Consider the following 15056-nt stretch of genomic DNA (forward strand, 5'->3'; position numbering starts at 1 on the left):
ACAAGAGACCCCGACGAGATTGCAACCTCCATGCCAACAGGAAGCAAATGGCACAGTCCTCCCGTGCTGACACATCCAATGCCCACCCTGGGCAGAGGGCAGCAGCGATGGGACAGGGAGAGGGAGATGGAACTGGAGGCCAGACAGAGGCCCGGAGGGCTGTGGGCAGATTGCTGAGTCTAAGCTGAGTGCAGGGATCTGGCCAGACCATACATGAGCTAGGGTCCAAGCCCCCAGCTTGTAAGTTCCTCCCCCATCAGACTTCACTTCCCACATATTCACACATTCAAAGACAATCCTACTAAGAATTTCGAGTATTCAAGCTTCTTACTTTTTTGCTCATAATCTCAAGATAAGCTAAGTGTTGAACTTCACTTTCGAATTAAATCAGGTTCCTCATACCTTCACTTATGGGCAAAAGAGATTAAAGCTGATAAAAAAAAAGAAGAAGAAAACTGATAAAAAAAATGCCTGGCTGCCCAAGTGTTGCACATGAATACCATGTGAGCAAAAAGCCCAGCATGTAAGCCTTCATCAGTGCAGATATTCTCAAGTCTTAGTCCGTGAGTATTTAAACTGATTCGTGGACATATCAGTTGAATTATCATCTGAGCTTTATTTTGTTAATAAAAAAGGAAATGTAAGCTAGTGTTACACATTATGCAGTTACATATTATGGTAAATGGGAACCAGAATGACCTCTGTTCTGGCATTCAGTCATCTCCCCTCCCAAAGTCACTCCCTTCCTGTGTTTGCAGTCACTGGCGTTGGAAAAGGCGCCACCCAAGAGATACAGGTTAGCTCACAGTTAGGCCTGCAGGCTCTGAGTCAGAGAGCTGGGGGTTAAATCTCAGTTCCCCTTTATTCACTCTGATCTTGGGGAAGCTTTAGCTTCTGTGTCTCAGAGAGCCTATCAGCAAAATGGGATAATCGTAGTATCTACAACATCAAGCCATCTCTGTAAAGTGCTGGCACGCTGTAAACACTCAATAAGTTAAAAAGAAAATACATAACTTCCTTTCTCTTCCATCCCCTCCCTCACTGAACCCACACCAGCTTCGGTCACTTCTGCCTCCTCAGTGTTTCTGGGATCCGGGTCCTTCCCTCTGATCCCACAGCTAAGGCCCATTTCATCATCACCTGTTTGGAACACTGACACCATCTGCTAGATGACAGACACGTCTCTTGTCCACCTCTGACTCATACTGTAAACTGAATACTCCAAAACTGACCACCATACTCCTCAACTCAGAACTCCTCAGCAGCCCCTCAGGGCCCAAGAGGACAAAAAGAAAATTCCTGGCATGCCATCTCAGCCCCTCTTCAGCTAGCCTGACCTCCTTCCACAGCCTGAGCAGCGCTTCCCCCTACCAGCAACACACCGAAAGCTCCTCCACGTCCTTTGCCGACCAGCCTAGCACCGCCCTGTGTGCCCGCCTCTGCTTTAATTTGTGTTTTGCTGACTGTATCTATTATTTCACAAAAGACATGCCATATCTGCTCATCCCTCTCTTCCAAACCTCATCAGGAAGGCTTCTTGGACCATCTTCAGACAGACTTACTCTCCCCCTTTCACGTTCTCATTGTCTGTGTATATTTAAGTCCTTAAAACTACTACAATCATTGTATAGTTTGGTCTGTTTCACCACCAGAAACTGGAAACTTCTGGAGAGGAGGGGCCTATCTCCTTCACCGTGGACCCCCCAGCATGTAAAATGGAGTCTGGGTCCTGATGGGTATTCAGCAAGTGAATGAATGAATGAACAAATGAACGAACCGATGAGTGAGCATCTAAGAATTTACCTGTCCCTAATCTAAAATATTTGGGCACAGCGTTTTGGAATCTCAGGGCATCTCCTACCGGAAGGTCCAGTTCAGCCTCATTGTTCTGAAATGCCTCCCTGCTTGGATATTTCAGAGGAATTCAGAGGAGCAACCGAATGCTTTAATGACGCTCTAATCAAATAAAATGTCATGTTCTAAAAAAAAATCTGGGATGTTGCACTCATCCTACCCACTTTGTCTCTGCTCTGTGGTGAGAGACCAGGTGGAAATAACGTTCAACTGTAAACATTTCATGTTCTAAGAAACAAAGAGTTGAGGGGAGGGTGAAAATGTAAAGATCCACGTGTCCTTAGAACAAGCTGAAGGCATTCACTGCCTTGTCATTATGATTGCCTTTGACACAAAGCACCAGACGGCTTATGCAACCAGGCGTAGAAAGAGAAAACTTAGGCAACTGGGATATTTTGTGCATAAAAGGAAATGTTCTTCCTTTTTAAAAAGTAAACACTCTCTTAACAGTGGACTGGGAGGCAAAAACAGCAATGCTGGTGTTGGGTAGAGCAACAAAAATCGTATTTTCTGCCCCAGACTCTTCTGGGCTACCAAGCTATTCTCCCAATTTAAAAGCCTGCTGAGAAACTAAGAAAACAGGATATTGAATTTGTTCCCTAGTTCTTTTTAAATTTAATTTTTAAAGACTACAAATCCAAAGCAATTGGAATATGTAACTGCATGCAACTCACAATGGATTTTGGTTGTATGTCAAATTTTCTAAAGATAAAATTTGGGATATGAACCCAGGCACTGAGTCTTGAACAACTTTCAGTGAACACTGTATCTGTTACAGGCCGCATGCTGCAATCTGAATTTGTAGTCAGTCATAAAATTTCAGGCTCAGTTCCTACTAATTATGGGCACCCTAATATTTTGAATTAGAAGTGTACTCAAAACATTTACTGCGTTGTCCCCTACTGGTGATCGTCCATCCTCTTAAACAACCTGGTTGACAGGGGACTCACCACCCACCCAGCAGCCTGCTCCACTGTGGAAACTCTAATTCTGACACACACTTCCTAACGGTGAGCTAACCCTGGCCTCCCCAGAACTTCTACTCCATGGGCTTGGTTCCATTTGCTGAAGTTCCACATCACAAATCCAGTTGTTTTAATATTCTCAGTGTCATTCCATTTTCCCAGTTAACTTAAGTATTTTTTCATCCTCGTATAACTGAACTCCAACATTTGTTGACTCAACTTTCAACACACAGCGAAACAACCCCACTTCTCTCCATCAACACCACCACCAGTCCAGTCAAAGCCACCGTCACCACTCAGCACAGGTGGACCTGCTTTTCCCTCCCTTCTCACACCCCCTGATCTTTTCCCTAGAGGAATGGTCCTTGCTGAAGAAGAAATCCTCACTATGTCTCAACCCATTAATAGCCCTTCAGTCCACTCCTCAGTGCTGGAGATAAAAATTCAAGCCCTCGATGTGGCCTACAGCAGCTAGTCAACCCTGGCCCCTGGCAGCTTCCCAGACCCACTCACTGTCTGTTTTCTTCTTTGCTTGCTGTGCTGCATCTCCAGTTTCTTCCAGTTCTTCAGACCAACAAGCTGTCCCGCTGAGGGAAGCCTTCAGAGACGCGGGTCTGTGAAGTGCTTTCTCCGCTCTGCTCACTGAGAGTTACTGAATGTCTGGGTCTCAGATTATATGTCCTTTCTTCAGAGAAACTTTCCCCGATCCCCAGACTAGACCAAGTCCTTCTGTAATCTCATTTCCCCCTTTACCATCCTTCATCAAATACATCTTAATTTTTATATGCTTCATTCCATAAATAATATTATTAATAATGCCAATACCTAATTTTATGGAGGACTTACTATGTGCTGGGTACCGTGCTAAGAGCATCAGAAGCCCGATCTTATTCCAGCTTCAAAGCAAGCCTGTGAGTGGTTACTACTGCTACCCATACATGACAGACGGGAAGAGTGGGGCTCGGGAAGGTTAAGGTGAGTGGACGAGGGGATTAGAATCCACTTGATTCTAGAACCTACTAAGGTTCTTAAGCTTTTCATGATAATGCTGGGATCTAACGCTGACTCTGCTACTAAGAGGTGTGGATACCAACAGCCAAGGGGACGATCAGGAGCAAGTGAAGTCCCTGTCTGCCCAGTGCCACAAGGTCAGAACAAGCTCTCTGTACTTTTTCTCCACACTACGTCCCCCAGACTTTGTGGCAATCAAATACCTAAGAAAAGGAGAGCTTCAATGAGTCAGTTTGGTTCTCCTGTTTTGACATCTCTGGAGACTTCCTGAATTTTTAAGGCATTTCCCAGAAAGCAAATAGCAGAGAACAGCAGACGAGCATTTTAAATACGTTTGTCTGGATTCATCAGCAAGAGGGCAGATCTGGTAAACATGGAATTCAGATGATTTAGAAAGGGATGTGAGCTCACTGGCCGGGACATTAACAATGAGAACTGCCAGCATGGCTCCAGATTATCCGCAGCCACGCTCTGTGCTAAGTGATTTGCACGTGTTACTTTGTATAATCACCACACCAGCCTGATGAGGCTGGTACTGCTGTGATCCCCACTTTATCAGATGAGGAAACAGGTGCAGAGAAAATAGTCAGACTGTTTGCTCAGAGTCCACAGTTAGTGAAACTCAGCCACTGCTGGGCCTGAGGTGCTTAGGACGTAGGGCAGCGTCGTGCTGAGCGAGGAAGGATTCAAGATACAATCCTACAAACACATGAGGAGTATCCATTATGCCTGAACAATGGGCTGGGAGGGGAAGCCAGAGGGAAGGGGCGCAGCCATGGCAGCGTGTCTATTCCATTACGTCAGAGACGGCGCTGAGCGAGGACAGACACAGAACTGAGTCTGAAGGGAACTGGCCAGAGGGACGATGAAGATTCTATCTGAGGTGACCCTCGGATTTCTATTACAATAATAAGGATCTGACTCTGCTTGATGGGGCAGAGTAATACTCTGGGGCCAACTTTAGAACAGAAGATGGTCCAGAAGTAACAGTCAGGCAGGTAAAGGTCACTTATGCATACAACCAGACAATTGTTAAGCGTCTGCTTTGCACTGGGCATCGCTCTGGGCACTGAACAGCTGTAAAGTAAGCTTAAAAAGCCCCTACTTTTGTGGAGTTTTCCTTTTGGTGGGGAAGAGAGACAACAAAGAAACAAGGCCGCAGGCACATGCATTAGGTTAGTGGTGGTGGGGTCCATGAACTCTGCAAAGCGGGCAAGTGCTGGGAGGCTGGGGGGCCTCAGGGTGCCCCGGTAACACAGAGCTCCAATCTCAGCAGCGACCCAGAGGAAGGGAGGGCCTCTACCACACGTGTATCAGAGGGAAGAGAATGGGGTGGAAGGGAAGGGGAGGAGAGACGGGCCAAATGGAGGGTGCTTACTGAGACGCACAGGGGCTCCCTGTGGATGGGGCGGAGGGGGCAGAGAGCACGGGAGAGGTCAGCTGAGACAAGCCCTGTGGGGACAGAACTTTGAGATTCCAAAGGGATAAGGACTTTCATTACACTCCTCCTACCTGGCTAGCTGGAGCACTTCTTTCTGACTTTCTTTGAGAAATTATTATATAACATTATCAACTTCAAAATAGAATATTACCAACTTAAAAAAAGGAATAAAAAAATGCTTGTAATTTTATCATCTGACGTGGCCTTTTTTAGTTTCCAGTGTTCTTGCCCAGCCTTTTTTCACATCTACACGTATTTTTGTCTTTGTTTGTTTTCCTAAGCTTCAGATCACACTTGTTTCACAGGCTGATACAAAGTCTTCTGAATCATCAATCTAATGGTCGCAGTATGTCAAGTCAATGTCCTACGTCTTCTTGGACACTTGGGTGACTTCCAATTGGTCCCCGTGACTGGTGATGCACAAACGTTTTTCTAGTCTTGGGTTCTTTGGGATCCCTTCCTCTTTGTAAATATTTACATAGTGACTTTGTGAGGTATTTCTTGGTAATCCCGACAGGTTCGCAGTTGTGAGACAAAATTACCTGCTGATGGTGGTGGTCACCTTTTCAGAGTAGATGCCTTCCGGCACTGGTTCATACACCGCCTCCACGATCTGCCAAACAGAGGAGAGTGATGTACGTAAAGGACCCACGGTGCCTCTAGGGGGTGGTCCTTGGCCACAAAACTAGAGTTACTCAACAAGCATCATAAACTCATGCACACATTTTCATCAGAAACAAAACAGAAAAATTCATATAAATTGAAAGTTTCTGAGCAAAAAATTGGATTTTTCAAGCTGACTTAAAGTTAAATTCACGTTCATAATGATGTGCAGGATAATATAATATGCTGGGTTGAGGGTAGTCCAAAACACAATTAAGAATAAAAGCAAAGTGGTATATTTATTTTGATAATTTTCTAGGATAAATTGGAGACAATTATAGGGGAATGTGGGCCACAGCACAAGATGCAGATTTGGAAGAAACAAAAAATAAACTGGGTCAAGCGGCTAATAAAACAATGCCTCTTTTCATCGACAGTTGCATTCAAATCACAAAGGTTCTATCTGAGAAGAAAAGGAATGGTAGTTTTGGCAACATGAGATCCTGCCTGCCTCCCAAGGTTGCTTACCTTTGTAGCCAGGGAGAGCATGTTGGTGCTGTAGAAGGGAGGGCTCAGAGTCGCCATCTGATAAAGGATGCAGCCTGCTGCCCAGATGTCCGCCTTCTCCCCATACAGCTCACTCTTCAGCACCTTGGGGCTGCAGGAAAATGATGATGGTCATGAACAGTGAAAAAGGAAGAAGTCAGCATGGGAAAAAGTTCCACTTTCAAGCTATAGTTGGAGACGCAAAAAAAAAAAACAACTCTGGGTCACTAATTCAAATAACATACTAACAAGTGTCTTTGAATACTCTCAGACTAGGTGAGTTGAGTAGCACAACTAAGCAATTTTATTTTAAGCCACAAATAAAAATGAACTGCATAAACACCTCTTGAGGAGTGATGGAAATGTTAACTATCTTGATTGTGACGATGGTTTCATAGGTGTAGACATCTATCAAAATTCATCAAGCTGTACATCTGAAATATGTGTAGTTTACTGTACAGGAATCATACCAGAATAAAGTTGTTTAAAAAAAAAGATGAGAGATTGGAATCCTCATACACTGCTGATGGGAATGTAAAATGGTGCAGCCTATTGGAAAACAGTTAGGCAGTTCTTAAAAAGTTGAACACAGAGTTGCCATATTAAGGGATACAGCTCCGGGCCAAATCCTGTGTGTGATCTTTCGGGTCCAACCACAGGCTTTGCCTGGCAGATCTCCCGGGAGGGACCTGCCCTCTCCACACCAGACATGGCACTCTGCCAGTGTCCCACAGGTCCCAGAGGGAGTTGCAGTAACGAACTCGGCTTCCCTGTCAACCCCAGTCAGCCACGTGCACAGTCACAGCTGCGCTCCCAGACCAGACACCTCCGATCGGTGCCCGGAGGCCTTGGCAGGGCCACCCGCCACAGCCTGGGCTGAGACCAACTTGTGAGGGTCTGGCTGAGGCAGACCGTTCAACTGCTGGTGACACTTCTGCATGCTGTTAATGAATGGTTACACACATTACAGAAGCATGAAAACCCAGACAGAAATGGTATACGTCAACTTCAGGGTAGTGATCACCTCTGGGGAGGAAGAGGAAATAGAATGGGGAGGGGTCTTCAATTGAATGAATACATAGCATAACTTCTTCAAAACATTTTTCCTAAGTAGATATAATATAGCTAGAATATATTGAAACCAGTGTGTATAAATGGATGTTTATTAACTAATGAAATATTTCACAACAAAAAACAATTAAAAAAAACAAAATAATGGTTAGGGATAGGTGGCAGAATAATATGATTCTAAATTCGTGATACATTTATATATTTTTCAAATTCTTCCAACCGTCATGAATTTATTTCATAATGATAAACAGCACATGTATTTTTTCAAAAATCTATCATGATCAGTAAATTTACTTATGCAGAGAGCTTGAAAAAACTAACCAGTATTAAAAATCTCATTTTGGTGTAAAAACCCTAAACAAGTGTTTTTACCAGGCCAGTGCTGAGAAACTTTTTCTAATGCAAGTCAATATTTAAAGGCGAAATTTAGATGTATCCAAATTTTAAGGGATACTTAGGAACTGAAATGCAAATAAATTACAGTTATAATTATTATTCCTGTCGATGTCCTTTTGAAAACATGACTCTAAATAAATCTGGATTCTCTGAATATGTTTATTCAATCTTTTCCTAAAAATAACTCTGTGTAGAGCTACAGCTAATAACAGATTTTTTAAAAGAGCTGGAATATCTAATTCAATAGTTTTCAAAAACATTCTAAAACTCTCTTCATATTAAATAATGTGTAAAAGCCCTCTCACTGTTCAGACGACATCAGAACGAAGGCACTTTGTTGAAGCAGGGGTCTTGATTTCTCACTTGCTCCACAGATACATGCCCTCTCTCCCCTCTTTACCTCTCCCCATCAGTGGCTTCTTCTGCTCTGGACACCAGCATCCTCAGCTCTGCTGGCCTCTCACCACCACCCTCATTCTCACAGTTCACAGCACACTTCTCCACGAGCTGTTGCTGGTTCTACCTGTGACTGCTTGTCACCTCCCCCCCACCCCGAAGCCCTTACCATTCCCCCAAAACCACTCCTAGTAATCACTGACTATCTGCAGATCTAAGGGGTGTCCTTTGGTCCTTTCCATTGAGTCATGAAATCATCCCATGGAAGCGACAATTCTCAATGCTTGGCCCTTCTGCATACAGGATGCTGTGACCTAGGAAAAGCACTGTGCTCCTCCTCGGACACTTTCTCATGTCTTGTTTGACTCTAGTTTCTCTTGGCTCTCTTTCTTCTCCCTCCTCCTTGCCTGCTCCTCCCAAACCTCCGCAGGGCTTGCTCCCTCTGAGTCTGCCCCTTAAGCGCTGTGACCCCTCAAGGTCTAGCTCAGTACTTGTCTGCTTCACAGCCAGTCCCACCTAGACGCCCACGAGCCTCCCTACCCCGGGGCTCCCACAACATATTTGGGTTGCTTATTGGGCATGACAGCCTTATTGCCTCAAAAACAACCCGAACGTTATGGAGATGCTGCTGTGGGTTGAACTGGGACCCATAATATATGTTGAAGTCCTTAATCCTGATACCTATGAATGTGACCTCATTTGGAGATAGGGTCTTTGCAGATGTAATCGGGTTAAGACGAGTTCATACTTGATTGAGGTGGGCCCTAATCCAGATGACTAGTGTCTTAATGAGAAGAGGAAACAGAGTCACAGCCATAGACGAGCGGGGAAAATACCGTATGGTGATGGAGACAGAGATGAGAGGGATGTACCTGCATGTCCATTCCTGATCTGTCCTGGTCCACCTGCCTCCTGGATGCCCCCCAGCTTATCCAGTAGAGAGCCCCGTTTCCTAACAAGGACAGCTGTCTGACTCCCCGGGGTGAATTCTGGATTTCCTCTTGGTAGCCCTGATGAAAGCTCCAGCAGCTTCTGCACCCAGGTGGAGGCCACCTGCTCTACAGGGTGACTCTGGCCATAGGTGACCCTGCCCCACAACACTGCCAGGAGGGGTGGGGAACACAACCCGGAAGTATGGAGAAGTTAGGGCCTACGGACAAACTCTGACCAATGAGAAACAGAGATGAATTCTCCCTCCTTATTTCCCCCAATGGACTCTTCTAATGCACACAGGTGCCTTAAGATCCACCCAGAGACATGCCCCTTGACCAAGTAACTGGTGGTTTCTACTGAAGCTGTGGCCAGCTTGGCAACACACCTCACTGTATTTTGACCTCCCTTCCCTTCCGTGTTTCTCAATTCATCTCACTCTCAATGCCCTGGGACCACCACCTCCCACAAAAGGGCTAGCATTTATGCTCCATTTTCTGTGGAACTCAGGATAAGACTAGGTATTTAACTTCCTTCTGTCCCATCTAACAGATGGGACAACGACAGTCCTTCTCATACGACTACTGAAAGTATTATGTCAGAGGAGGTCTCGTGCTCAGAAAACACTACTTGTTAAAATTAGCAATAAATACAGAGAGAGCCACCAGCATTTCTGCATTTCCCTCCCACTGGGGTTGGGGAGGAGGGAGTCAGAGACTGTGTGTATTCCTGATGCATCTTCTTTTCTTTTGTTCTTTTTGTAATTAAAAGCTATTACTACTGCACCTTATCCCACAGAGGCATGGAAGCTCATTTAGGCAGAAAAGGCACTTACTAAATGCCATTAGGAGACTCACAGGGTTTCTGGGAGGACCCAAGAGCCAGCCTTGGGGGCTTTTCAGTGAGAACGTCTCCCCGGCACAGCCTTCACCACTGACACTGGACAGCAGACACCAGGACGCCAATACCACCGTCTTCCACAACCACCCTTGCCCTGCCTCCAAACTGGACTCTGCCCAGTGCATGCTGTCTCCCATTCACCACCTGCAGTTCCAAGTCTTGCTGAGGCCACATGGTAGCCACCTGGTACAGCTGCAAGGGCAGCTAAAAGAGCACTTTTCTTTCTGGTGCCTTCTTTAACGAGAGGACATTCAAAAAGTAGGAAGCTCCCCAAATACAGAAAAGGCATTCAAAGGTCTTCAGGACAGCCAAAAATATGACAAATGCCCACTCCACAGCTGTTTGAGGAATCAACCCAAATCAAATAAAATACGGTTCCAAATTAAAAAGAAAGAATAAGAAGGGAGGGCTGGACTTACAACCTACCTACTGAGGGGATTCCTGAAAAGTGTGCCTCGTGTCCAGGTCATCTGTGATGCTTAGGGCCTGGGGGGAGCTCACGCTGTTTTGTGAGCTGCTGCTGGGGCCACCATAGCACTGGGGTTCTCCTCTACACAAGCTTATACTCGGGGTCGCCTCTTTCTAGCCCTCAGACAACTTGCCGTTGTAATTAGAACTCAAAGTGAACATGAACAAGTTCTACTCAAGCCTAGTATTACTCATCAACCCTCAGGAGGAAATCTTAGACAATTACCCCGTCAACAAGGAGATGTAATACTCAGATGACAGAGTCTCTTTTTCTTAGAAGAAAAGATACATGATAGATTGAAAATTAAAATATCTGAAGCAAGACAATGAATCACTTCTATTAAGTATATCCATCCATTGTCCCATCAATTACAATTACAGGCTACTTCCTCTCTTATGTTACTCATACTGGTGTCCCTTGAACAACACAGGGCTTAGGAGTACAGCCCTCTGCACAGTCCAAAATCTGTATTTAATTTATAGTCAGTCCTCAGTACCCGCAGGTCCTCACACTGGGGCTCAGCCTACCAGGTGTGCAGTACTGGGGTATGCATGGAGTGAATAAAACCGGACTGTAAGTGGACTCACACAGCTCAAACACGTGTTGTTCAAGGGTCAGCTGTATGTGAACGAAGTCACCAAGAATTTAAGTTTTCCTTTGAAGTTTATAGACTACCTCTCACATTTTGAAGACTTATTCGTTTTTTAGAGCCCTTTAAGTTTACAGCAACACTGAGGAAATTACGGAGATTTTCCGTATACCCCCTTCCCCTCCACAGCCCCTTTCTCTTTTATTCTCGTTAATGCAAGGCTCGTATCAGCCCACCCCCGGATTATCACAGAAGCCTTCTTCTCTTAAGTGCCTTCACATGTTCAGTTACTGAGCAACTATTTCCTGAGCACCTACTATGTGCCAAGTCCTATCTTCCAGACAGTTTTGCTATGAAAGAACAGAGAAAAGTGGGTTAGTAGCTGGAAAAGAAAGAGAAGAATGTTGAGTGTGCTTGTTTTTTAAGATAGGGACAAATGGCAGTATGCTGGCTGATGCACAGGCATGAGTCAGTGGAGGTGGAGAAACTAGTGATGCAGCATGAAGAGGGCTGTCCTGCACGACATGGAGACACAGCAGGGGACTGGCCTCCATGAGGACTGCAGGAGCGCACGTCATGCAGGGTCATGGGTGCAGGTGGGACGGGGGAAGGGGGCAGGGCATGATGACTAAAGGAACGACACAGCCATTGAGGACACGACGAACACTGGCCAGAACCAACCGGGCCCAAGATGGTGGAAGATTTGACTCTGAGTGACCTTGAGCCTCATTAGACACTCACTGTAGTACATTAACATGCTAAATGACACTCCCACAGGTGCCATGACAGTTCCGAGGGTGCCCGAAGGCCAAAAGATGGGCGGTGGTCCAATTCCTGGAAATCCACCCACCCTTTCCCCCAAATAGTTGGACTAATCCTCCCACGTGTCAGCCCATGAAATTACCCAGCCCATGAAAACTAACCACCCCATACCCGGGGGCAGCCTCTCTGACCTTCTGAAATGGCCCACACTCTGTGTACGGAGTGTGCCTCTCCCTGAATAAAGCTACTTTCGCTCTCCTGTGGCCCGCTCTTGAATTCTTTCCTGGACATAGCCAAGGACCCTGACTCGGCGGCCTGTCCCAGGGACTCGTCCAAGACTTGGGGCATGACCATCCTCTTGCACCCCCTTCTCCTGGAGCACAGGGAGCTGGGAAGACATGGAAGCAAAGCTTGTGGAAGCGTCTCCACGATGGCTCCTAGTTTCTCAGGGAAGCAGGCAGCAGAGTCGCTGGTGTAGAAGATGGAGATCAAACTCTTGCTATTAACCCAAACCTTACTCAAACACCTCCTCTACACAAGCCTCCGCAGACACTGATCCCCCACTTCACTAATCTCTTGACACCCCTTCAACGACCTGTGTCCTTCACCGGGCTTGCCCTGCTGTACCCCACCGAGGGGCAGCAGAGGGAGTCATGATAAACACTGAATTCCACCAAAATATGTTAATTATGAATGAAAGATGTTGCAGCCACATCAGCAAACAAAGGATGCTGTGGTCATCAAGTCATCAGCCACTATCCTTGCCCTCCCACCCCACGGGAGCCCTGAGGGATGGAGGCAAACAGGTTGCCACTGCCAAGCCCTCAGCCACTGCACCACCCCCAACAGTGTTCCCCGAGGGGAGGCAGGATGGGAAAGAACAGGACACTGGCCCTAGACAGCTACGGTGCATGTCAAAGGAATGATTTCAATGAGCCCAGACTCTTTCATCCTCCCATACCTAGAAAAGTGCTGAATTCCTTAATTTGAGGTGTCTGGTTTGCTTTAATTAACAGTCATCTTTTGATGTCCCCACTACCTGCTCTTTGCCACAAAAAACCCCACAGACCCTGACTCCCCCTTAAATCTTTGGAGCAGTTCCTCAGAGCTGTCTTAGAGGCTGTCTCTTGGGTTAAAGTCCTCAGTTTTTGTCTGCCGAATAAAACATAATTGTCAACTTTCAGGTTGTGCGTCTTTTTTTAGTCGACAGTACAAAACTTGAAAATATACATCACTAAGTGATACCATAGCGAATGAAATACAGTAATTTTACTCATATAACAAAAGCATACACAGAGGATACTGAAAATCACCATGTATCAGATTATCTCCAGTGTCCGTGGTCTTGATGACATACGGGCTTTAGACTAAAAGGTGGCTGCAAATTCTCCTTCCTGCCCCTCCTTGTTACTCGAACGCGACCTTAATGAGTTTCCGATCTGTGTACTTTCCCTCTGACATGAGAAATCACACCAAGAAAAGTCCTTCCTGACTTTGAGGGCCAAAAAAAAAAGTGAAACTAGAAAACCTGACTCAATTAGTGGTACTTTCAGGACCACAATGGTACTTTGATCAAAAGGGAAAAATGTAAAAATTAATATACAGAAACCATAATTAAATAGAGCTGAGCGATCACAAGGGGGAGCTCTCACACCCTGTGAGGACAGCAGAGCCCAACAGGAGGAAGAAAGACTTCTCCTTCCAGGCAAGGACTCAGCCCATGAAAAGTCCTGGGCTCTGTATACCACAGCCCTCCCACCTCCCTTTCCACTCTGTAAAAGCCTTCTCCTTCCCTTGGTATGCTGGGACTAGCACGTGACCCACCATGCTTGTGGACCCAAAAGTGCAATTCTCTGCTGATCCAGAATAAACACATCTTTGATGCAGAAATATCTGGCAGTCTATTTCAGGTCAACAGAACACACTGCTTTTGTAATAAAGAAAAAATAGAAGAAAACTTTAATCAGTAAGCTTTTTAAAAAGAATATGAAAAGAATATATACATATACATATATATGTATAACGGAATCACTACATTGTACACCAGAAACTAACACATTGTAAATAGACTATACTACAATAAAAAAAAAAGCAAAACTACAGACAAGTTTTGAAATCTTCCAAGATAAGGGGTTTTGTTGTGGTTTTTTTGTTTATCTCTCTTCACCACCTTGAATCTCTAGTTAATTTTTAGTCCACGAAGCTTGCCCGATTTGACAATTTTTTCAGATATTCTATTTCGAATAGGATCATTATATATATATATGTGTGTGTGTGTGTGTGTGTGTATATATATATATATATAGTAATTAACTTTTTATTTACCATACTGGAGATATGCTTCTAGGTCAACAATTACTGTACCACCACTTACTATTATTTACCTAAACAACCTAACCAGCCCCATTTTACTGTAAAATAGCTACAATAGCTGAGAATGAATTAAATAAAATATCAAATAAACAGGGGAACAAAAGGAAAAAATTTTAAATATGTTAAAATGCTTGTACAAACAAAAACCAATGTAAAAATTCCTGAAAATTACCAGTACATTTTTTAAAAATCAGTGAAGAAAAAGTTTCATTTATAGTAATTCCTTTATTTTGATCATATTATCACCACAGCCAATTTACATTCATCCAAATTCTTTCTACATTGCCTAAGCCAAAGTGACGTAGGGAACCCCAGGGTTTGAGGATAGGGGAGTCACAGGAAGGAGGAAGAGAAAAGAAAGAAGACAGGAAAATCCTTGGAAGGGCGTCTAGAATTTTACATGCTTCATCAGTCTTCAAGGAAAAATATATATTTGGTTGAAAAATGCTACACTAAGACTGCACTTTAAAAAAAGAACTGAGATTCCTCCTTATCAGATTAACTCATACAACCTTCCTAGACATGGAAGTTTTGAATGAACAGATTCTTTCGTGGAACATCTGTATGTCTGATTAAAAGGGTTATAAGTATGAATAAATAGGAAGCAAATTTAGAAGAAAAGACTGAAAAGAATCTTTCACTATATGAAGAATTATTAAATTATTAAATGGTAAGTACTGGCGAGGTGTGTCGCATGGCCACTAAAACCCGAAAAGAATTTCAAGTCATAAGAAAAGAACTTCAACTTGG

General features: G+C 44.6%; 1 protein-coding gene across 1 annotated transcript in view; it reads right to left on the bottom strand.

The window, feature by feature from the left end:
- The window catches only part of LOC140686647 (serine/threonine-protein kinase Nek10-like), a 133941-nt gene that overhangs the window by 61802 nt on the left and 57083 nt on the right, over positions 1–15056 (bottom strand). The window contains 2 exon segments of the mRNA XM_072940850.1: positions 5814–5884; positions 6403–6532. Of these exon segments, the coding sequence (XP_072796951.1) occupies positions 5814–5884; positions 6403–6532 (201 nt within the window).

The sequence above is a fragment of the Vicugna pacos genome, chromosome 17 (genome assembly GCF_048564905.1).
Source record: "Vicugna pacos chromosome 17, VicPac4, whole genome shotgun sequence".
NCBI lineage: Eukaryota > Metazoa > Chordata > Mammalia > Artiodactyla > Camelidae > Vicugna > Vicugna pacos.